The 24,330-nt window shown below is 34.6% G+C and overlaps 1 protein-coding gene across 2 annotated transcripts; it reads left to right on the forward strand.

Moving 5' to 3' along the window:
* Positions 1–266: 266 nt before the first annotated feature.
* Positions 267–20,880, forward strand: lbm (late bloomer). 2 transcript variants are annotated; one of them, XM_067778166.1, is made up of 4 exons: positions 267–1,031; positions 19,906–20,064; positions 20,142–20,480; positions 20,562–20,880. In XM_067778166.1, exons 1-4 carry the CDS (start codon positions 972–974, stop codon positions 20,631–20,633), a joined length of 630 nt encoding a protein of 209 aa, XP_067634267.1. In that variant the 5' UTR covers positions 267–971; the 3' UTR covers positions 20,634–20,880. The 2 variants fall into 2 exon arrangements, with proteins under 2 accessions (XP_067634267.1, XP_067634268.1); XM_067778167.1 differs by lacking the exon at positions 267–1,031 and adding an exon at positions 1,516–1,618.
* Positions 20,881–24,330: the final 3,450 nt, after the last annotated feature.

The following is a 24,330-nucleotide window of genomic DNA, read 5'->3' on the forward strand; positions in this document are numbered from 1 at the left end:
CTCTTTATAAATTCCCAGTCACTGAGATTGGCCCTCTCAACATTGCTTTTTAAATTCAACGTAGATATTAAATTTTTTCCGCTTATTAGTACAAACATGGACCACTGTGTGACGCTACCCCGCCTTCGTTTGGCTAACAACAATTTTTATTCACAGCAAAGTGGCATGGCATAGAATATAACAATCAACAATATCTATGAATGTAGCATTGACAACAACAATAGCAGCAGCAGAATCGGCGACTTGAATGAAACAATATCGTGAGTTTTTGTATCAGTCTGCGACTGAACGTGTAACGAAAAAGTTTTAAGTTTTCAAATCGAAATAGAAAGTGTCAACGAAGAAGAAAGCTAAATAGAAAGTGGGAAGAATAATAATATTAAGAATAACTAAAATTAACAAACAAAAAATTTTTTTTCCTATAAGAAAGAAATTTTGCAAAAATAAATTTCACCGAATACCGCTTGAGTTCTGCCTCCATCCGTACGATTAATAAATAAACTGCCAAAACGCCTACGCAATTCGTGCCAACGCTCATTCAATTAGATATCTGGCAAGGCGACTGGGCAATTGTTGAAACGCTATAAAAACAAATAAAATTATTTGAGAAAAAAAAAAAACACAAACAAAAAAATTAAAAAATATTCCAAAACAACCAAAATCTAGTGGTGAATTTATATTTCTAGAACAGCAAGTGGCATCGTAAACAATTTTCATGTTTTGGAATTTAAAAATTTTTACGCGCACTATTTATTTATGGGAAATTAACATCTGTTAACGACGTGTAGTGAGTGAAAATAATAAGTGAGGTGGTTTAAATAATAAATAAACTGAAATTAGTTTACAAAAAGAAAAATTACAAACAAATAAATTTATACGTGTTCAATAATATCGATAAAAAAACAGATAAAAACGCAGTAATTTAACTGATTTTTATAAACAAAAAAATAAAATTTATTAACCACCACAAAATGGGTTGCCCTACAACTACCGTTAAAATATCTTCAATTGTTCTCAACGTTCTTTTGGCGGTGAGTTTCTTTTTCATTGCATGGCTGTCTTAACTAGAGCTCTTGATAATAGACTATTCGGTTAATCGATTAGTCGATTAGCAAAAGTTGCTAGTAAAATATTCGACTATCACTAATCGACTAATTATTTGCTTTCGACTGGGGACATATTCGTCTATTCGAATCGTTCTTTCTTTGTAATTTTAAATGAATTCTGCTTTTTGCAAAGACGTTGTGGAGTTATTGTATGCCTTAAGGGCTAATTAAACTTCCGTAACCCTAACGCCATAGTCGTAACCATACCCAAATCCATAACCATCTCCAATGTGATCGATTAATGGTGCCTTAACCTAAAAATCGTGAAAATTTCATAAAAATGAAGAAAACGCAAAAAATTATAAACATATTCCACAAAAAATAAGTCTCTTAGTCATAATGTATCCAAAACAATGAATAAAATCTACAAAAAGTTATTAAATTCACCAACTCAAATATTTTTAGGTTATGGATATGGCGAGAAACCAAAAACCAATTGGTTGGCTATGGTATGGTTATGGCGTTAACGTTATGGTATGACAACATTAATCGATTACATCGATTTACATAAGGTTGGTACGATCAGCGGTTTTATCTGGTTATGGTTTTACGGTTATAAGTCACCATTAATTAGCCCTTTATTCAATATAGATTTTTTGCACTTTGCTTCGTTTGCATCCCCGGAACTAGAAAAAAAGTTTCCGGACACGCATTTAGCAGAAAGTGTTTTTTTTTTCTTTAATTTTATGGCAACAAATTTAGCTCTTCAATTTTTTTAATCTCATATGTTAGTGAAAAAAAAATCATTTATTAAACCTTCGAATGCTGAATAATGATAGTTAGTCGATTTTCAATCAATGCAGAAGTTACTCGATTAGTAAAAAAGAGCCCTAGTCTTAACCTTAGCTCAGTTAGTGACTACATTGATTGATATTTTCTATGCGTTTCTGTGGGTAGCGGTCGATGGTTGAATATTATGATGTCATGGTCAACGATAAAAGAAAAAAAAAGAAAATTATAATAAAATATACGCAACGTAAAAAACTTGAAATTGCTCGAATATAGGTGAACGCGAAACTTATTGGTAGCATCACTGATCGAAATTGTGTGAAATAATACACATTTCCATATATGGAATTATTAAATATTCATTCTAGATTATTAGATGAGGCCAATTTATACATAATTTATACATAAAACTATAATTTAAGAAAAAACTTTCCTGAATTTTGTAACTGAAACTATGCTAATCAATCTCAAAAATATTTTGAAAAAAAAAAACGAAAACTCGAGAAAGTTTTACGCAAATCTCGATTTTTATATTTAGCGATTTCTGAAATAACGATAACCTTCGGAAAAAAAAAATGTCAAAAATCAATAAAAATTTTGAGAGACCTGTGAGATTTGTACTTTGAAAAATTGGGCTAAAAAACTGCATAATTAAAAAAAATTCTGAAAACTTTGAAATTTTCATAAACATTTTATCGACTTTTTACGGAAAATGTTTTTCAAATTGGTTGGCATAGTTTCAGTTGCAAAATTCATAGAAGTTTTGTCATAAATTATCGAAAATAAACGAACTTTATTGACGAGATATGATTAAAGATGACACTTTTCAAGGGGCCACTCCTTGTTTCCAAGCGGAAAATGTCAATTTTTTCCTTGGAATTATGCCAATTGAGTTTTAGGGGCTCTGATTCATGGCTTCTGATGTATGACTCAAAATTATGGACGGTGTTGAGACGATATAAAATTTCAATTGGAGTGTTTGAGACAGTGTTTGGCAGGCATTCCGAGTATATTTCTGCTATGAAAAGCTTCTCAGTGAAAACTGATCTGCCTTGCCGATGCCGTTCAGAGTCGGCATAAAACAAGTAGGTCCCGTCCGGCCAATTCATAGGAAAAATTAAAAAGGAGCACGACGCTAACTGGAATAGAAGCTCGGCCTAAAATCTCTCCGGAGGCTATGTCGCCTTAAATTTTAGTTTGAGACAGTGATGCGCACGGCAGTATCGAAAGATGTATAAGTAGAGTTCCACTCAGATATGGCATAGTGCAGTGAATAAAAACACAAAGGCTTCGCTGGCTAGGTTGTGTTATGCGGATGGACGAATATGCTCCTGTCAAGAAAGTATTTCGGTCGACACCACAGTTTGGAAGCAATAGGAGGGGGAAGACTTTTACTGAGTTGGAAGATACAGATCTCAATAAGCGCTAGTTGTGGCGAAATAATAATAGTTGGCGTGCCTTATTACGAAACGGTCAAAATCGCTTAGGCGGCCAATTATTAATTAATGATAATGATGACGATGCCTATGTCCGGTTGGTTGTTGTCTTCGTTACAACAAAGGCTGACATGATTGCAATACACGAACGCGGAGGCTGAGACAAAATAAGGGGATAATATTATTTTGTCATCTACCACAGAAGTAATAAAATCCCAATTAGAGTAACAAGATCCCCACAAAGACGTGGTTATTTAGCAATATTCTTAACGATTGGCGTACATCGAAATTAAAGTTGCGCCAAACTTCAGGGTGGCCACAAAGGGGTTCTTCCGTCAAAAAATTCAGCCTCCACAACGCGAGGTTGATCGAGTGAGAAACTTAAGGAAGAACGGAGTGAGTGCAAAGAGGTTCAGATGTTGGTTGATAAAATAATAGCTCAAAAATCTACCAAAAAACACGGTAGATAACTGAAGGTTTAGAGACCGGCACAAATTTCTGCCCGCAACGATAATGGTGACCCGGTGATCGACCTCTTCTCACGAGTGAGATAAGGAAACCGATACTCTGCTCCCTAAAGGTGGAATATGCATTCCGCAAGGAGACTACTAACTAATGAGAAAAGAATATTTAGGAAAACAATAAAAAATTATAAATTAAAAATCGCTTCAAATAAATGTTCTCATACATTTAAAAGCAATGAGGGCAATTCCCACTTAATTCATACAAATATACAACATTGGTTATTTCTTTGTAGTTCTATAAATAGAACAAGAAATACTAGTTTCATTGCAACCTCAAAAGAAAAGCATACCTTTAACACATGATTACATACAAAGTATGTACTGTGCAAAAAGGATAAAATATGTAAGGAAGGCAATTGGGATAAAGTTTACGACAACTAAGGCATGACGTGGCTGAATGCGTTTGTAACACTTGAACCATAGTAGAAGTGCGGGTTCAAATCCCGCTCCCGGGAGAAAAGTCTTTGAAGAGATTTACAAGGTATAATCGAAACAGCTGTCGCCTTGTCCGTCCTAAAGTCAAATTTTTCCCAAATTAAAAAAAAAAAAAACAACAAGCGACAAATTACGGGCTGAGGTATTCAAACACGGAAGCGAAGACTATGTAAAGGACATTCATTACTTTTATGCAAAATATGGTCGGAATTGCATCTGCTAGAAGGGTGACATAAGGTCAATGTCCATAACGTCAATTGACCTTATGACCACTTCAATTGGCCACAAAGTCAAATGAAGTTGTGACCATTACATATGGCACCCACATCGAAATTTCAAATGGTTACAATGTAAAACCTCTTTTCTGAAAACTCGGTTGTATGAGGGATATACGCTATAGTGGTTCGATACGGTCGATTCCGACAAATGTCTAATTCGACACAAAAATATAAAGGTTTGCGTTCAAACAAACAGACGGACTGACGCACGGACAAGACTAAATCAACGCAGATCGTCATCCTGATCAATTCGGTATACCTACTTGTTGATGGACATATCTCTTCTCCTTTAGGGACTTATAATTTACAAGCTTAATATACATACACACCATTTTAGTTTCATAAAAGGTATAACAAGTATAATACCCAAGAAAAAAAAAAAAAAAAAATTATCATTTGCATACCTAATCTCTCATTTAGTTGTATTGTTCGATATTCGATACGAACTGTTGCGCATACATTATTTGCTTATTTATTGTTGTTAAAGACCCTAGATATGCCCTCTTTTGTGTTTGATTCCGGTTAGTTTCTGTTCTAAAGTTTAGGGTGGGTCGATTTGTATGGGCCAAATTTAACCGATATCGCGCCATCGATTTTTCGATAGGATGTGGGCTCAGAAAAAAAAGTTCCACTACGCATACCCAAAAAAATAATTTTCGAGCCTTCGAAATTTCATTTTTTTTTTTTTTTTTACTTTTTTTTCAACTTTAATTTTTAAGGGTTTTTTCATGACCTACTAAAAATTGTTCATATGTATCCTATTTTGTTGTTTTAAACTGTTATCGCCAAAGTTTTTAGCGGTCATTTTGGGGTCGGACGGGGTATACATGAAAATTTTATAATCAAATGAAAATTTTTTAGTAGGTAATGAAAAAAACCTTAAAAATCAAAGTCGAAAAAAAGTTAAAAAAATGAAATATCTCAGGCTCGAAAATTATTTTTTTGGGTGGGCGTAATGGAACTTTTTTTCCTGAGCCTAAATCCTATAGAAAAATCCGTGGCGCGATAGCGGTTAATAAATCGACCCAGTCTAATGCCAACATTTGTGTTTGATTCCGTTTAGTTTGTGCTCTGCAGTTAACTTAACGAAAATAAAAACATACATATATTGGTAATACACAGTTTTGTGCATGTTTCGTTTCTCTATACATGTGCGTATGAATTGCATCTACATATGTATATTGTTAACTGTTTTCATGAAGAACAAAAATTACCCACCACCAATGCCACCCACATATACACATATGTATGTATGCATATTGACGTTATGTTGACGGGTTTGTCATATATTTCCTAACATTTGTTTAACCACACCACAATTGACCTATTTACCGTAATTTCCCGTCAAACAGCTACACAAAAATAAATGACAATGTTGACTTTGGCGTCTCCCTTTCTACTTACCAGTCATTTACGATGGTTTTATATACGTACATACATACATACTATTTTAACAACTTTTTCGTAATTTCAAAATAATTTTCAATCGTGATTTTAGATTTCTATTACGCAGTTATTTAATGGAAAATTTCCACGAATAATTCTTGTAAAGTAGGTCGTTGTTACCCTTTTGTGAAAAACTTTTTTCCATAGAATAACAATTTTAAATTTCATACGAAGATACACAATTATACACTCATGGCCAAAATAATAGGTCTGCATAGGTTATGTTCTCTAACCTTACACGATTTGCTAATGAAAACAAATTTTGTATGGCTTAATTAACAACTTTATTTACTAATACTAAATGTATGGAAATTATATAAATTCATTAATTTTAAAGAAAATGGTTTCAAAATAAGAAGACTCCATTGGTTAAAATAATAGGTGTATTTTTGTTTTCAGCTATAAAAGCTTAAACACGTGGTTTTTTTAATAACCGGTGTATCCACCGTGGTTTTTTATAAGTTTGCCACTCAGATATTAATCTTGACGTATGTTTTGGGTTTTGGGTTATCTTGCTGATAGCACCATCTGAGAGGCATGTTTTCTTCAGCACATGTCAGCATAACATTTTGTAAAATATCCCTGTACTCCATAGCGGTCACTGTGTCCTTCATCCAAAACAAAAGACCAACACTTTCTTTTTCGTGTATCTAGATGAAAGGGCTTTGCCCTTCGGGCGACGTACACTACTTCTAGAATCATTTTCATACAAATTAATCTTTACTTCATCACTAAATAAGATATTTCGGCATTTTTTTTCTCCAGTGGGACCTCACCAAAAATTCAGAAATCAAATTTCAGAAGTCAAAATTCGGAAGTCAAATTTCAGAAGTAAAATTTCAGAAGTCGAAATTGAGAAAGTAATCAGGCAGCACAAAAACATTAAATTTTGCGCAAAATTTCTTCTGACTTCTGAAATTGTATTTCTGAATTACTTTTTCGGCCTGGAACACAGCAACGTCGAAAGATTAAATCGAATTATGGAATATGTGTAATAACACCAAATTGGGTGAAGTTCATTCAAATAATTCCATCGAAAGGTGGCACAACGTCATTCGAAGTGAGTTTGGGACACACCGTAACATACTTAATTGCATAAACAAAATAAAAAACGAACAGGCAATAATAGAAACAAAACTGCAGCAATTTTCAGCTGGAGCCGAGCCATATCGGAAACGCAAGAAAAAATATAAAGACTTCATTTTTTTAATACTGTAAATTCAAAAGATCGCGGGGTCGAATCGAGCTCAAGGCCCAATTATTATTGTTATGATACATTTTTCCTTAATTGAAGCAACACAAATTCTTAATACATCCCAGAGCACGGGGAAAAAGAGTCAATAAATATGATACTATGGCATCATTGCCACGAAACAAGTCCAATTTTCACATCCATTCTGCAACAGATGTCGCAGTGATGTGAACATCAATTGGCAAGGAACAGGGTAGAAGTAGAAATAATGAAGACAAACAAACGACCGATGTGATAGCTGAATGGTTATAGCAGCGGCGCGTAAACGTTGCCGATGAAGGAATTTAGCAGTTACCGAAATGGATCTATACAACGATTTTTGGCAATTGTCAAAAATTTTGTTTTCTTCTATTCTAATTTAAAATTTTTTTAATTAAGAAAAATCATAACAATAATAATGATAAAATAATTATTGTTAGGCCTTGAGCTCGATTCGAACCCACGATCTTACAAATCAGCAGGCCGATATAACAACAAAAATTGTAAATTCATTTGAAAAAGATAAACGCGAAAAAATTAATGAATTACATGCTTGCTATTGCACACAATTCAAAATTTTAGATTGTACTAGTTTTTCTTTATACATAATTCCTTCCAAATAAATACACGTTTTTGAATTTTGAGAAAAATTTAATGATCGCGGGTTCGAATCGAGCTCAAGGCCTAACAATAATTTTTTATTATTATTATTGTTATGATAAATTTTTTCTTAATTGAAAAAATTTTTAAATTAGAATAGAAGAAAGAAAAAATTTTAGACAACTGCCAAAGCTCGTTGTATAGATCCATTTCGGGAACTGCTAAATTCCTTCATCGGCAACGTTTAGGCGCCGCTGCTATAACCATTCAGCCACCACAGCGGTTTTTTGTTTGTCTTCATTAATCCTACTTCTATTCTGGTTCGTGCCAATTGATATTCACACCACTGCGACATCTGTTGCAGAATAGCTGTGAAAATTGGACTTGTTTGTTGGCAATGCTGCCATAGTGTCAAGTTTTATTGACACTTTTTATCCCCGTGCTCTGGGATGTATTAACAATTTTTGTTGTTATATCGGCCTACTGATTTTAAGATCGCGGGTTCGAATCGAGCTCAAGGCCTAACAATAATTTTTTATTATTATTATTGTTATGATAAATTTTTTCTTAATTGAAAAAATTTTTAAATTAGAATAGAAGAAAGAAAAAATTTTAGACAACTGCCAAAGCTCGTTGTATAGATCCATTTCGGGAACTGCTAAATTCCTTCATCGGCAACGTTTAGGCGCCGCTGCTATAACCATTCAGCCACCACAGCGGTTTTTTGTTTGTCTTCATTAATCCTACCTCTATTCTGGTTCGTGCCAATTGATATTCACACCACTGCGACATCTGTTGCAGAATAGCTGTGAAAATTGGACTTGTTTGTTGGCAATGCTGCCATAGTGTCAAATTTTATTGACACTTTTTATCCCCGTGCTCTGGGATGTATTAACAATTTTTGTTGTTATATCGGCCTACTGATTTTAAGATCGCGGGTTCGAATCGAGCTCAAGGCCTAACAATAATTTTTTATTATTATTATTGTTATGATAAATTTTTTCTTAATTGAAAAAATTTTTAAATTAGAATAGAAGAAAGAAAAAATTTTAGACAACTGCCAAAGCTCGTTGTATAGATCCATTTCGGGAACTGCTAAATTCCTTCATCGGCAACGTTTAGGCGCCGCTGCTATAACCATTCAGCCACCACAGCGGTTTTTTGTTTGTCTTCATTAATCCTACTTCTATTCTGGTTCGTGCCAATTGATATTCACACCACTGCGACATCTGTTGCAGAATAGCTGTGAAAATTGGACTTGTTTGTTGGCAATGCTGCCATAGTGTCAAATTTTATTGACACTTTTTATCCCCGTGCTCTGGGATGTATTAACAATTTTTGTTGTTATATCGGCCTACTGATTTTAAGATCGCGGGTTCGAATCGAGCTCAAGGCCTAACAATAATTTTTTATTATTATTATTGTTATGATAAATTTTTTCTTAATTGAAAAATTTTTAAATTAGAATAGAAGAAAGAAAAAATTTTAGACAACTGCCAAAGCTCGTTGTATAGATCCATTTCGGGAACTGCTAAATTCCTTCATCGGCAACGTTTAGGCGCCGCTGCTATAACCATTCAGCCACCACAGCGGTTTTTTGTTTGTCTTCATTAATCCTACTTCTATTCTGGTTCGTGCCAATTGATATTCACACCACTGCGACATCTGTTGCAGAATAGCTGTGAAAATTGGACTTGTTTGTTGGCAATGCTGCCATAGTGTCAAATTTTATTGACACTTTTTATCCCCGTGCTCTGGGATGTATTAACAATTTTTGTTGTTATATCGGCCTACTGATTTTAAGATCGCGGGTTCGAATCGAGCTCAAGGCCTAACAATAATTTTTTATTATTATTATTGTTATGATAAATTTTTTCTTAATTGAAAAAATTTTTAAATTAGAATAGAAGAAAGAAAAAATTTTAGACAACTGCCAAAGCTCGTTGTATAGATCCATTTCGGGAACTGCTAAATTCCTTCATCGGCAACGTTTAGGCGCCGCTGCTATAACCATTCAGCCACCACAGCGGTTTTTTGTTTGTCTTCATTAATCCTACTTCTATTCTGGTTCGTGCCAATTGATATTCACACCACTGCGACATCTGTTGCAGAATAGCTGTGAAAATTGGACTTGTTTGTTAGAAATGCTGCCATAGTGTCAAATTTTATTGACACTTTTTATCCCCGTGCTCTGGGATGTATTAACAAACAAGTCCAATTTTCACAGCTATTCTGCAACAGATGTCGCAGTGGTGTGAATACCAATTGGCACGAACCAGAATAGAAGTAGGATTAATGAAGACAAACAAAAAACCGCTGTGGTGGCTGAATGGTTATAGCAGCGGCGCCTAAACGTTGCCGATGAAGGAATTTAGCAGTTCCCGAAATGGATCTATACAACGAGATTTGGCAGTTGTCTAAAATTTTTTCTTTCTTCTATTCTAATTTAAAAATTTTTTCAATTAAGAAAAAATTTATCATAACAATAATAATAATAAAAAATTATTGTTAGGCCTTGAGCTCGATTCGAACCCGCGATCTTAAAATCAGTAGGCCGATATAACAACAAAAATTGTTAATACATCCCAGAGCACGGGGATAAAAAGTGTCAATAAAATTTGACACTATGGCAGCATTGCCAACAAACAAGTCCAATTTTCACAGCTATTCTGCAACAGATGTCGCAGTGGTGTGAATATCAATTGGCACGAACCAGAATAGAAGTAGGATTAATGAAGACAAACAAAAAACCGCTGTGGTGGCTGAATGGTTATAGCAGCGGCGCCTAAACGTTGCCGATGAAGGAATTTAGCAGTTCCCGAAATGGATATATACAACGAGCTTTGGCAGTTGTCTAAAATTTTTTCTTTCTTCTATTCTAATTTAAAAATTTTTCAATTAAGAAAAAATTTATCATAACAATAATAATAATAAAAAATTATTGTTAGGCCTTGAGCTCGATTCGAACCCGCGATCTTAAAATCAGTAGGCCGATATAACAACAAAAATTGTTAATACATCCCAGAGCACGGGGATAAAAAGTGTCAATAAAATTTGACACTATGGCAGCATTGCCAACAAAAAAGTCCAATTTTCACAGCTATTCTGCAACAGATGTCGCAGTGGTGTGAATATCAATTGGCACGAACCAGAATAGAAGTAGGATTAATGAAGACAAACAAAAAACCGCTGTGGTGGCTGAATGGTTATAGCAGCGGCGCCTAAACGTTGCCGATGAAGGAATTTAGCAGTTCCCGAAATGGATCTATACAACGAGCTTTGGCAGTTGTCTAAAATTTTTTCTTTCTTCTATTCTAATTTAAAAATTTTTTCAATTAAGAAAAAATTTATCATAACAATAATAATAATAAAAAATTATTGTTAGGCCTTGAGCTCGATTCGAACCCGCGATCTTAAAATCAGTAGGCCGATATAACAACAAAAATTGAAAAATTTTATGTTTTTTCTGTCGTCTGATTACTTTCTGAATTTTGACTTCTGAATTTGACTTCTGAAATTTGACTTCTGAAATTAGACTTCTGAGATTTGACTTCTGAGTTTTGACCTCTGAGTTTTGTCTTTCTGAAAAAAAGGGCTCTGACTAATGTTTTCTGAAAAAATGTGTTTCTGAATTTTTGCTTTCTGAATTTATGGGGAGCACCGATGCTGATGTTTAGTGGCAAAAGGTTTCCCCTTCTGTATGTGTACTCTTCGAAGAAGAGGAACTTTTCTTGGTCTTCGCCCTACTAAGTCAGCATCCACCAATTGACGCCGTATTCTTCGCGAGCTAATCTTTAATCCAATCTGAGCTGCAATTTTTTCGCGAAGACACAAAAGGGTCTTTTTTTGCCATGTGTAGTATGCTTCTATAATCAATCGCGTAAGTTAATTTTGGACGTCCGCGAGTTCTCATTCTTTTCCTTCAAAGCGTTGGTTACAAAATTTTCTGACCGCCCTAAGGTATTGGCAATAAATTTGTAAGTTTTTTCTTCAGCGCACAATTTTTTAAGGAATCGCCGCTCTACTTCTGTGCAATGGCGTTTACGACACATTCTAAATAATTATTTTATAAAAAATTATTTTTTTATCTGCTTCTTAGGGATATAAAGTCGAGTATTTACTTGAATACACCAAATTATCCCAATTTAGATCGTTTTTTATACTCAGCGTGCTTTGCACACAGAGTATATTAACTTTGATTGGATAACGGTTGGTTGTACAGGTATAAAGGAATCGAGATAGATATAGACTTCCATATATCAAAATCATCAGTATCGAAAAAATATTTGATTGAGCCATGTCCGTCCGTCCGTCCGCCCGTCTGCCCGTTAACACGATAACTTGAGTAAATATTGAGATATCTTCACCAAATTTGGTACACGAGCTTATCTGAACCCAGCATAGATTGGTATTGAAAATTAGCGAAATCGGATGATAACCACGCCCTCTTTTTATATATATAACATTTTGGAAAACACAAAAAACCTGATTATTTAGTAAATAATACACCTAGAATGTTGAAATATGACGTGTGTACTGATATTGAGACTCTTGATAAAAATTTGAAAAACATTTTTAAAATTGGCGGGTCACCACCACTTGTGATAAAATCAGTTTTACAAATATTATTAATCATAAACCAAAAATCGTTAACCTATCATAACAAAATTCGGCGGAGAGGTTGCCTTTACCATAAGGAAAGCTTTGAAGAAAAATTAACGAAATCGGTTAAGGGCCACGCTCACTTTTATATAAAAGATTTTTAAAAGGGTCGTGGACGAAAAAAAAAAAACGCTATATCTTTGCAAAAAAGAGCTTTATAACATTGGTATTGCATTTCCCAAGTGTATTTATAACAGTAAATAGGAAAAACTTCAAATTTTAATAAATGGGCGTGGCACCGCTCCTTTTATGACTAAGTAATTTTTTATGTTTCGGGAGCCATAACTCGAAGAAAAATTAAGATATCGTTATGAAATTATGTACACATATTTTCCATATAGCAGACAATATTTCTAGTAAAAATGGACGGGATCGGTTAAAGACCACGGCAACTTAGATATAAAACAAGTTTAAAAGGGTCGTAGACTAGAATAATAAGTTATAACTTAGCAAAAAATAGTTTTGAATCAATGATATTTCATTTATCAAGTTTTATTGTAAGAGGAAATGGGGAGACATTTTTTCAAACGGGCGGTGCCACGTGTTATGTAGAAAAGTAATTTATCTGAAATTAAATGTACAATTGAAGCTCACGCTGAGTATATAATGTTCGGTTACACCCGAACTTAGACACCTTTACTTGTTTTTTTTTTTTTTTTAATATTATTTACGCCTATTTTATTGGCCAAACAAATTTAACGACACAATGATCACCTCTTGCTATAACGCAAAATCACCGAATGAGTTGGGCACATTGTTGATAATTGCCGCTCTACTCTTCCACCTTGATCATAAAAAGACAGCTGTTCCAAAACCAAATAACCATTATTACACTTTCTGCCAGAAAATCGGCACAGGTTCGGTGCAAACCTATTATTTTGGCCATTAATGTATGTATACAGTGGCTCACAAAAAGTATTTTACATTCGGAGAAGATTATAAAAACTTTTCATTAATTTTATATTTTACTAGCAGACGCGGCAGACGTTGTTCTGCTCTAGCTTTGGTATATCTGCATACCTTTTAAGCAGTTTTTACCTCTGAATCTCCTTACCCCTCTTACCCCTTTTCCTCATCTTTTTATCCACTCTTCTCTCCGCGTTTTTCTTTTTCTGGGTCATATATACCTATCTTTCTATGCAACATTGTATAACTCTAACTCTTTCTCCTTCTCTATTTTCTTTCCTCTCTAGTTCTTCTTACTCTTATCCATCCCTTGTTCTCAGTTCCAGTCTCAGCTAATGTTCCAGTCCCATTCGGTCCCTGCCTCATTCCCCAGAAAAAAAATGTCGTAAGTATTTATCTAGACAAAGGGCTACCTATATACCAAATTTCAGGCATATCGTACCATGAATATAATTTTTTCGAATTGATTGGCTATGGTCCCCTTCCCGAAAAAAAATTTCGTAAATACATAGTTAGGCAAAGGGAAGCTTATATACTAAATTTCAAAAGGAATCGAACCGTCAATAGAATTTGTTCGAATAGATCGGGCACTGGTCCATTTCTTGGAAAGAAACTTCAAAGGAACGCTATCCGCACTGCACAGGGTGTGCAAAATTCGATTAGAATTGGTTAAATAGTTTATGAATCCATCAAGGAAGAACATTGTGACACGAAATTTATAAATATTCATTCAGTGGTAATAAAGCTAATGATTCAAACTAGTGTTATCAAAACATAAAAAATTCGCATTTCTTTGCTCACATAAGTAATTTGCTTTTCACAAGTATTTGTAGAAAAGTAGCCATCATTTTTGGAAGCAAGATCCAAACGACTCGTAATAGATTCCACCAGGTTCTGCAAAATTTTGTCGGAATTTTGTCCCACTCTTCGAGCAAATTAGATTTAAGGTCACTTTTCAACAAAATTTTATGTTGTGCACGTCATCTTCTAGGTATAGGACCAAAAATGTTCTACCGGATTTATGTCAAGACTTTATTGAGATATTTGTAAGTGTTTAGTGTTGAAAAGTATCAATTTAACATCATGGGCTATGTTCTTGGGGTCGATGTTTTCTCTCTTTGTCATATTTTCTAAATTATCGCTCCCTTAACGCGTTTTTCTGATCTTTCAATAAAAATGTCACCTAGCTTGTAAGATGCAAAATGCTTTTGCGAGCCACTGTACACACATAAAAACTACGTACTCATATAATTTTCAAAAGGCCGCTGATTTTAATTTTGTGTTCTATTAATAAGCGTATGTAGTTGCTGAAACTATGTACATACTATATAATAATGTGACGAATATTAGCATTACTAAGCGATACTAGCATCACTAAGCCGAGACTTAGTAGCCACTCGTATGTAAGTAAACAAACCATCAGCCGAAGTAGTACTCACATATACCCACATATACCCATGCATATACATGTATATGGCTGGTAACCAAACATAAAGTTCACGAAATTACCAGACCTTAGGAGAAATGGGTGAACGAGAAAACCGAGAGTAAAAAAGCAGCGCAAGCTGAGGCATGACGATTCAGTTTTGATTAAGCACGCTATTGGTTTTGAAGGCGCCGGTTGGTAGAGAGAAGGAGCGACTGGCGCGCCTTGTTGGACGGCCATAACCGTTTAAACGGTTAAGCGCCAACTAATTATTTATTCAACAATTTGGCGATTCGAACGTTAGCAGATGGTTTGGAATAAGCGGAATTTCCCTAAATTCGTTACAATAAGTTTAAACACAAGTTTCTTAAGCACTAATTTGATGTCTTCTTTAAACAATTTGTTGGATCTTCTCGATATTTTTAATTCAGTAAACCTTTACAGTTCATGTGAGATTATATCGTCGGTCCCATGGAAGACTAACACGATTCGTTGTTCGCATGGAAAACTAACACGTTTCAGCTTCTCGCGTGGGAAACTAACACCTGTTCACGTGGAAAGGCATGACCAGTTTGGGAGAACATTAGAATCCATTCAATAGGACAGAGAAGTTTTTACATTAGACCCCAAATTGCGGTTGATGTTTATGGAAGCATAGGACATTACCCAACGTCACGTCCAGTACCTTTGGATATTTGTCAGTCGATAGCGTGATGCCATCGACGTGAAGTTACGCGAAGTGAAAAGACGAAAAATACTAGGCAGATTGTCGCTGACTTTAAAGCGTGTGTCATCTAGGAAAGGATTATTCAGTCATCAGCTTAGAAAACAATGGACACTACTTCTGCCGACCACTGACGTACTTCGCGGTCCAATTTTAAGGGCATAGACTCTTTTATGCCTTGCAGTAATGTGCCGTGGTTGACTGTGTCGAAGGCCTTCGACATGTCTAGCGCAACGAATACGGTTCTGTGATAAGGATTAAATTAAACAGTTGCATGATGTGTTTAGATTTTTGTTGCTGCGTACTTCTGACTGTAGTCATGACTGTAGTCAGAGAACATTTTACTTTCCAGTAGAATCTGACTGATTCTGACTTTTTCCGGCTGTTCTGGGATCGCAACCCGAAAAAGGAAAAATTACAGAGATTAGAGAACTGTTGGGATATTCGTATAAATTGCTCAATATAACAGCTGTGTTTATGTTGCTGTTGTTATTGTAACGATAAAACAAACGATTGTTTTATAAAAAGCTGCAGTCTGATTTATTAATCAAAAGTTCGCCGTGTGACCATCCATATGATGTTGAATTTTTAATGACGAGCTCGGCGTTAGTAGGATGACAAGTCATAAGAGGTCAACATATGTAATTAATTCAATTACACGCGTTGTTAACTAAAAGTGTATTATTAAAGGAAGGTTGTTGAAATAAAACTAAGTGAGTAAGAGGTAATGAGTAAACGGCTACATTGGAGCCATACATAAGACAGGTTAGGTTGAAGTGATATTAGCCCCGTTGTGATACCACGAAAAGACACGACCTGACGCAGATTATACAGAAAGGAAGCTCCCATAAAGCGCTGCCTTAGTATCGGGTATTTGCTGTTGAGGTTAACCACCGTTTCCTCCCCTTCATCCATTTTAAAACTCCTCCTCTTTATGACTTTCTGCATGCCTACCTACAAGGCAGTGCTCAGTTCCTACTCTTACAAGTGTGTAAACGTAACGGGACCTTTTAGGATCCCATTTTGGCCAAGTTTCCTAGCCTAGCTGTCGCTGAAAACAAAGCTTTCGTTGCTGATATTCTATTTCCCTATCCTCACCGAGGCTGTCATGATGGCTGATACTTTTGCCTGGAAGGTGCTACATTGATCTGGTAGTCAGAAGGAGAATTGGAGGTCTAGGTCCATTGAACTTCACCTCCGACTCTGCCGTTAAGCTTAGAACAGTCGGTGTATATGAAAATGCTGCCGTCAACAGAAGAACACTGTGCCCAATCATCCCTACTGGGATGTTGCTTTCCGCAAGTGAATAGCGATTTATTTGTTTATTATCCTAGATGCTCCTATATATTGCTCCAATAACACAACTCTCTTAAACGTAGGACTGACGTTGCCGCTGTTCGATAACCAGCTAGATCTAATACTAGGATGTCAATAATGATCTGAAGAGCTTCGCTAGGCGTTGTTCTAAGAGCACAATTTATGCTGATCATACTAGATCTGTGGACTTGACCCAACAGGTTTAGGTTTGACGCTTTGCTCAAGGCTTGCAGTACTATTGGTCAGATGAGCACGGTGTGAACCCATCTGCATATGTTGGGGGTGAGCCGCATTTTTCGCCAGTGGCTCTTTTACACGTATGTAATAAAGTTGGCATTCAAGTTTAGGTTTTTTTTTCAGAGCTACGCCTAGGAATTTGGCTTTGTCTAAAATTTCATTGTATTCTGACGGGGGTATTTTGTATCGATTGGTATATAAGACAAGCTCAACTGTATCGAAACTGACGCTGGGCCCGCATCGGGAGCCCCATGGGGAACCTCTCGCAATGTTACCTGCCTCAGGTCGCATAAAGTTTGAGGAAAATTGCCTCTGTAAGCAATAGCTAGGTCATCAGCCATCAGCCATCATCTAGGTCATATGCCACAAGCTATGGAAATGTTCTCTTCGAAAATTCATTTCACATATGGCATTTCCCAGATGTCAATTAGAGTCGGCGTGTAACACGTAGCTCCCGTTAATGTACAGGAAAGATAAAAAAAAAAACTAATTGCGCAGACAGTGAGAAATATAGAATTTCCATCTTTTATGGGTTTTTTGAAAAAATAAGAAGTAGATCTTCTTTTTTAAACAAAGTTATCAAAGAAAAAGAAAATTCAGTTCCCTTAGATATATTACGAAGATTAATGAGCTAGGTTCTATTTATATGTATCCTTCCAGGAAACATTCTTTTGATTATTATTAAACGGTTTTATTTAGGTTGACTTGACAGGCCGATTGGACAGCACTTTTTTGTAATTGAAATTTAAGTAACTTCCCGATAAGCTACAAGCTTGAAACTTGGAATAATAAAAAAAATCGCCGTTAGTTGGCGCAAGGATCGAGATATTCACAAAAATTGTATTTGTGGTCCGATTTGGCTCATATTTCGAACACATAATACATGCAAGAATAGAAAGCGACCTTGCAATAATAAAAAAAATCTCCGCTAGGTGGCGCAAAGATCGAGATATTCAAAAAAATCGCATTTGTGGTCCGATTTGGTCCATATTTGGAACACATAATACTTACATGAATAGAAAGCGACCTATGATGTCCGATTTGGCTCATATTTGGAACAAATATTACATATAGTCCTGTAGAAGTGACATCAAACTATTTTGGAGTTCGAGGAGGGACAAGCATACGTGGCGCACAGTCGAGTAAAGTCTTTGGAAGGATTATGTTTTGAGGCCTTAGATTGTAACAAATTATCAGGAAAGATTCCGTGTAATAATGAGTTACTTAATGAACTAAATAGAACGAGAAATAATAGGCATTAAATAAAGACTAAAAACTTGAAAATAAAATAATAAAAAAATGTTTAAGTTAAACGGTTTTATTGAAAACAATATTTACATGAAGTAATAATAATACTAAAAGCTAGAAAATAATTAGGTAGGTCCTAGGTACTAGTCATCGCATTCCTCGTCAATCTAGGGCATTGATCAGACAATTAAATAAAAGCGTTGGACGCGTCAAATTTCTATTGATAGTCATAAGTAAGACCAACTGAACCTATGCTACGCCTCACATTTTTAGAAATTTCACGCGCCCAACGCTTTTATTTAATTGTCTGAACGACGCCCTACATTGATGAGGAGTGTGATGACTAGTACCTAGGACCTACCTAATTATTTTCTAGCTTTTAATATTATTATTACTTCATGTAGGTATTGTTTTCAACAAAACCGTTTAACTAAAAAAAATTTTTTTTTTATTATTTTATTTTTAATTTTTGTTTACCTTAGGGATAAAGCTTATTTGTAGCGTAAATAAGCCTGAAATAAGGCGTTACTATAAGACGTATGATGTACATAATTACATTATTCTGATGATGTACTATACTTATTCATTTTTGTCAGGAGTGAAACCAGTACTACTTATTGCTTTTAACCGCTTATGGCAGTTTTTGCTGGGTTGACTTACGGCTCACACAATCATACCTCTTGCCGCTACAGCACTAAACTTGCGTTCGTTCGTCTCAACGCTTATGAGCTTATTGTTCTTTGAAGAGCAATATTTTTAGAGCTAAATGTAAGAACTGTTTTAAATAAAATTACATACCAATACGATCAATACTGTTCGAGATTACTTCGTTTCAAAATTGAAGACTTTGATTTATAGTCTGATAGAAGAAACCAGGGATGCACCTTAACGTTAAGCTAATCGTTTATCAAAAAATTTCCACCGTTTCCGTTGAAACACTTCGAAATATTATCGATAAAGAAATTATCAAGATAAATTGTATCTCGTTTTTAACCGAAACGAAAAGCTTTCGTTAACGTTAAAAACGTTAACAAAAACGTGATACTTTATGTTTGAATTGTGCTGGCAATGCTATAGCCATGGTGAAGCCGTAAGGTGGTAACAACGAGCGCACATACACACACAAATTCCATATAATTTGTTTGTGTAATTCGTTGGTGGTAATGTCAAAAACACTCTGAGAAATGTTCGTACTGTCAAAATTCATGAGAAAAGTTGCAATCAGCTTGGCTAATGCTTTCACCTTTAATGACTCCGCCATCAATCAGCTTTGCCAGCATAGTTTGAAATTAATAATCAACATAAACGATTTGATTCCGTTTTGATACGGCAGAAAACGAAACGAAATCATTTCGTTAATTTCACGTTCTTAACGTTAATAAACGAAACGAAATGACTTTGTTTCGTTTATTAACGTTAATTATCGTAACGAAATGATATCGGTTCGTTGGTTAAGCATGCCTGGAAGAAACTAACAACTATTACTAACCGGTATTAAAAGCCATGAATTAAATAAGTATTTGATTAATAAAAATGTGCTTTTTGAATAAAACTATAATTAAAATAATTTCTTTTCTTTTAAATTCTTTTCTCTGTACAGCTTCTTGGCATTGCGGCAGTTGTGTTAATTGCAGTCAATCCGGGCTCGATACCAGATGATTGGGATATACCTGCATATATTATTTTCGCTTTTATTATATTATTCGCTATAATTGGCTGTGTAGCAGCATTGCGTGAATCAATTTGCCTTACAGTAACAGTGAGTATAAGCACAATGCTAACTTCCTAATTAGTTTATCACTTAAAAAAAAAAAAAAATTCATTTCCACTCTTTAGTGCGCAGTTTTCTTATTAATGTTGGCAATTCTACAAGTTATCGTGACATTAAATATACTCAACGATCGTCATGCACAAACTGGCATTGCCAAAGTGGAAGATGCTTGGGATCATGATAAAATTGATAGCTTACAAGTGAAATATCAATGTTGTGGTAAGGACAGTTCACAGGATTACATTTTGTTGAATCGTCAAATACCGTTAAGCTGCTATGAGGGACAAAATGATGTCGATGCAAATAAAATGTTCACAGAAGGTTGCAGCGCTAAATTACAGCGATATTATGATAATGAGACAACAACCATTGCGGTTACTTCGTGGGTAATTGTTGGCTTTAAGGTAGGACATATGATTATGATAATAAATTTGTGTTTATCTTTACTCATAAATGTATTCTTCCTCATCTTTCATTTCACACAGATTGTTGGCTTTTTGTTGGCATTATTTTTGCTGATTAATTTCCGTAATAAACAACGGCGTATGCAATTCTAAGATGTCACGATCACTGTGAAGTAACAGTACAAATTTATGTATTTAATGCTCGAAAAGTACGGAAGGCGTCGCTTTAAACGCACGCTTTCGGTTTCATATATTTATTTAAGAAAGAACGCCTTTATACCTATGTAATTTATTGTAACTTATTTGCTAAAATGTATTTACTGTAATCACTATTCCCTAGAGTCATTGCAAAGTAGACTATTAAAGTTAAAAATGGTGAAAAATATTAACATATAGAAAAGTATTTTTTGCAGGGCTTGCAAATAACTGATATTGTTAAATATTGGAACCAATACAATTACGGACGATTAAGTTCCGGCGAAATCGAGCATTATATACCCAGCGGGCTTTCTCATATATATTGTAACGAATTTTATGAGATTCCGATGTTCCGATGTTTGTTCGAATCGCTGAACCGTCGAATAAATAACTTCAATATTCAGTATTGCAAAATGGCCTTTATTTAGACTACTTTGAGAGTTGTACTTCACAATCACAATTATACTTCACTAATAGCGTGTTTAAATCAAACATATTAGTTATTCCTCAGCTCGCGCTGCTTTTATACTCTATGTTGCCTCCTTCGCATATTTCTCCCAAGGTCTAGACTTTTCACGAACATGCCTTCTGGAAAAGTTGTATTTCATACTTGGTTATTTAGCTATATGCGTGTGTATGTGTGAATAGCAACTTCTGCTCTTAGCTGATGACTACATATGTGTATGTGAAATAATCTCTTTGTTTCAAGCTGCTGGTTATGTGTGTGAAATATTCTTCGTTGACTTGTACATAATTGCAGCAGCTTGATCTTTAATTTTGTGATTATTTACTAATATCATAGTGATGGTAATATTCACCACAATCTATTTAAAGGGAAATGTCAATAACATTAAATTATATAAAAGCTTAAACATACCTCCTATACATATGCAAATATCGTATGCCCTAAGCAGCTGTGAAACGGCAACTGTCATAGAAACAATATTCTTACCAAGTTTCATTTAAATTTTCCGCTTTTTGTTCGACTTTGATATCAAAAGTTATGTTTGAGTACCAGAAACAACCTAAAGTCATACTGTCGGCTTCTTATTTACGACCTGCAAAACTTTATAAGTTTCTTTTATTAAATATGGCAGTGCCACGCCCATTTTCCAAAGTTTTTATATGTACATTGTTAAATTTTCGTACTTTGCTACACCATATCACTACTCACTACTGTGGTGAAACAACAGTATGATTTAGTTACATATCTTGCGGTATGCTGTTGAATTTTTTGTTACCATTAGACTTTAAATACATTTTTTTTGTTCAAGTGGGCGATTTTGCCAACCCATTTTATTAATTTATCAAGGTGCATATATAATAGCAAGGCCAATCACCATGCCATATCCTCAAGCTTCTATTTTTTGCCACAAATCATTCCATATATCCAGTTTCAACGATGTATATATCTTTGGTAATGAATTATAGCATTTTTCCTTTTTTGAAATTTGGATAGATCTTTTTAAATTGGGCCTGGTCGTCAACCGATTCCGTTTATCATCACAAAGCATATTTGTAATAGTAATCATAGCATTCGCGTCAAACTTCAATATAATATCTTCAATGGATTTTGATTTAACTTTACAATATTTCTCTTATAAATGTTTGCATTTGCCAAGATTTTACCTAATTTCTGGGTTTCTTCACCCAACAACGTGTTCGGTCTTTGATAATGAATAAACGCATTTCTCCCACTTACCGAAATATCGATTAAGATTTTTTAAGGTGGATGTGGTCTCCAACCGATTCCATTTATTCTCACAATGTACATATATACTAGACTAGGTCGATTTGTCAACCGATATCGCGCCATAGATTTTTCGATAGCACTTGGGCTCAGGAAAAAAAGTTGCACTACGCATACCCAAAAAAATAATCTTCGAGCCTGCGAAAAAAATGGCGAAAGGGTAAATTTTTCGACCAAAACACTCAACATAACCCAAAAAATATTTTTTTTTTTCAAAAAACTGTTATCGCCAACGTTTTTACAAATGATTATAAATAAAATATTTTTTGGGGTTTGGGGAGTGTTTTGGTCGAAAAATTTACCATTTGCCATTTTTTTCGAAGGCTCGAAAATTATTTTTTTGGGTATCCGTAGTGGAACTTTTTTTCCTGATCTCAAGTGCTATCGAAAAATCTATGGTGCGAAAAAGTGTTCGTAATTTTTTTGCATTTTTCAGGAGTAAAATATGGTAGTTTTAGTATTTTTAAACTGTTTTATTTAGCTTGACTTGACAGGCCGTTGTGAACGAATTTTGTAATTAAAATTTAAGTAACTTTCCGATAAGGTACAAGCTTGAAACTTGGAATATAATATATTTCAAAAAATCGTATTTGTGGTCCGATTAGGCTCATATTTCATATCGCCGCTAGGTGGCGCAAGGATCGAAATATTATTTTATCTTCACATTAACCAGTAGGTGAATATCGATGGAATCTTACTGCTCATAACAGTTTAAGTTTGTTATTCATATGGTGATTCCACCATGTAAGTTGTTTTTGTTAAAATAGCAAACATAGGGAGACAATGCTTTATAAAAAATAATGAATAACAAAAACATAAGAAAGTAAATTAAAGCTCAACTCCATTAAACCATAAAATAGAAAAACTACGAAAAAATATATTTAATTAAATCATCGTAATTTAAAACGAAATTTGAAACTTTAACTCTTAGCAGATCTTCGAAGTGTTCATCAGTGAGCTTGCTTCTGTACGAGTTTTTAATAAAAGCCATAGATGAAAACATTGATTCGCACATATAAGTTGTTCCAAACATCGAGCACAACTTAAAATTTTCAGCTTTCAATAAAGGGTATTTCTGCTCATCTATGACCTTCCAAAATTGAATTGCCCCTCCTAAAGGCAAGGCGAAATCATTGTGAAATAATTTTATCTCTTCTTGCAGCCGCAGTTCCATATCTTCTACTGCACACAGCAGAGGGTTTCCGTATAAATGTATCAAAAGTTTAATTTTATTAAAATCATGAAATCTTTGTTGGTAACAATTTTTGAGATCTTCAAATGACGGTAAATACACTCAGAGAAAAAATCGTTCTAAAACGAACGAAACAAGTTCAAAATTAAGAACATTCGTTGACAAAAGTCTGTTAAGTACGTTTTTTCTTAACTCGTGACCGATGGGCTTGTTTTAAGAACAGTTTTTCCAAGCACACCGTTTGTATTTTATGACCACTTTGGTATTGATGTGTGAACCTTCTGTGCTCATTTCAAGCACTACTTGGACTTGATTTAAGATTTTGCGTTCTCACGCTTCGAGAACAATTTGTGGTCGATTTAACATTTTTCGGTGTTAGTTCAAGAACGGTTTGTGCTTGATCTTTGGGGGAGTGGGGAAGGTAATTTTTTCAAGTAGGTACCCATCATTTATTTTTTTTTATTAATAAATAATTTATTTGTCATTAATAAAAAATATTAATAACCAAACAAATTATTATTAAAATTCCAAAAAGGTTGGAAAAAATGCATAATTCATTTTCTCCTATCGAGAAATTTTTATTATTTGATGATGCAATCTGAATATATATTTAAAACATTTCATAACAAGTTTGAGAATTAGCTGTGCATATGTGAATGGAGCTGAACGAAAAATAAGAGTTAAAAAAATAGAATATGAAAAAATTATTT

This window comes from Eurosta solidaginis, chromosome 3 (assembly GCF_040869045.1).
Source record: "Eurosta solidaginis isolate ZX-2024a chromosome 3, ASM4086904v1, whole genome shotgun sequence".
Classification (NCBI taxonomy): domain Eukaryota; kingdom Metazoa; phylum Arthropoda; class Insecta; order Diptera; family Tephritidae; genus Eurosta; species Eurosta solidaginis.

What these genes read in the sequence shown, in the direction of transcription:
- lbm (XM_067778166.1), top strand. Translation starts at nt 972, where the DNA reads ATGGGTTGCCCTACAACTACCGTTAAAATATCTTCAATTGTTCTCAAC. An exon ending in CAATTTGCCTTACAGTAACA is followed by an intron (nt 20,065 to 20,141) that starts GTGAGTATAAGC and finishes TCCACTCTTTAG; the next exon opens with TGCGCAGTTTTCTTATTAAT. An exon ending in GGGTAATTGTTGGCTTTAAG is followed by an intron (nt 20,481 to 20,561) that starts GTAGGACATATG and finishes CATTTCACACAG; the next exon opens with ATTGTTGGCTTTTTGTTGGC.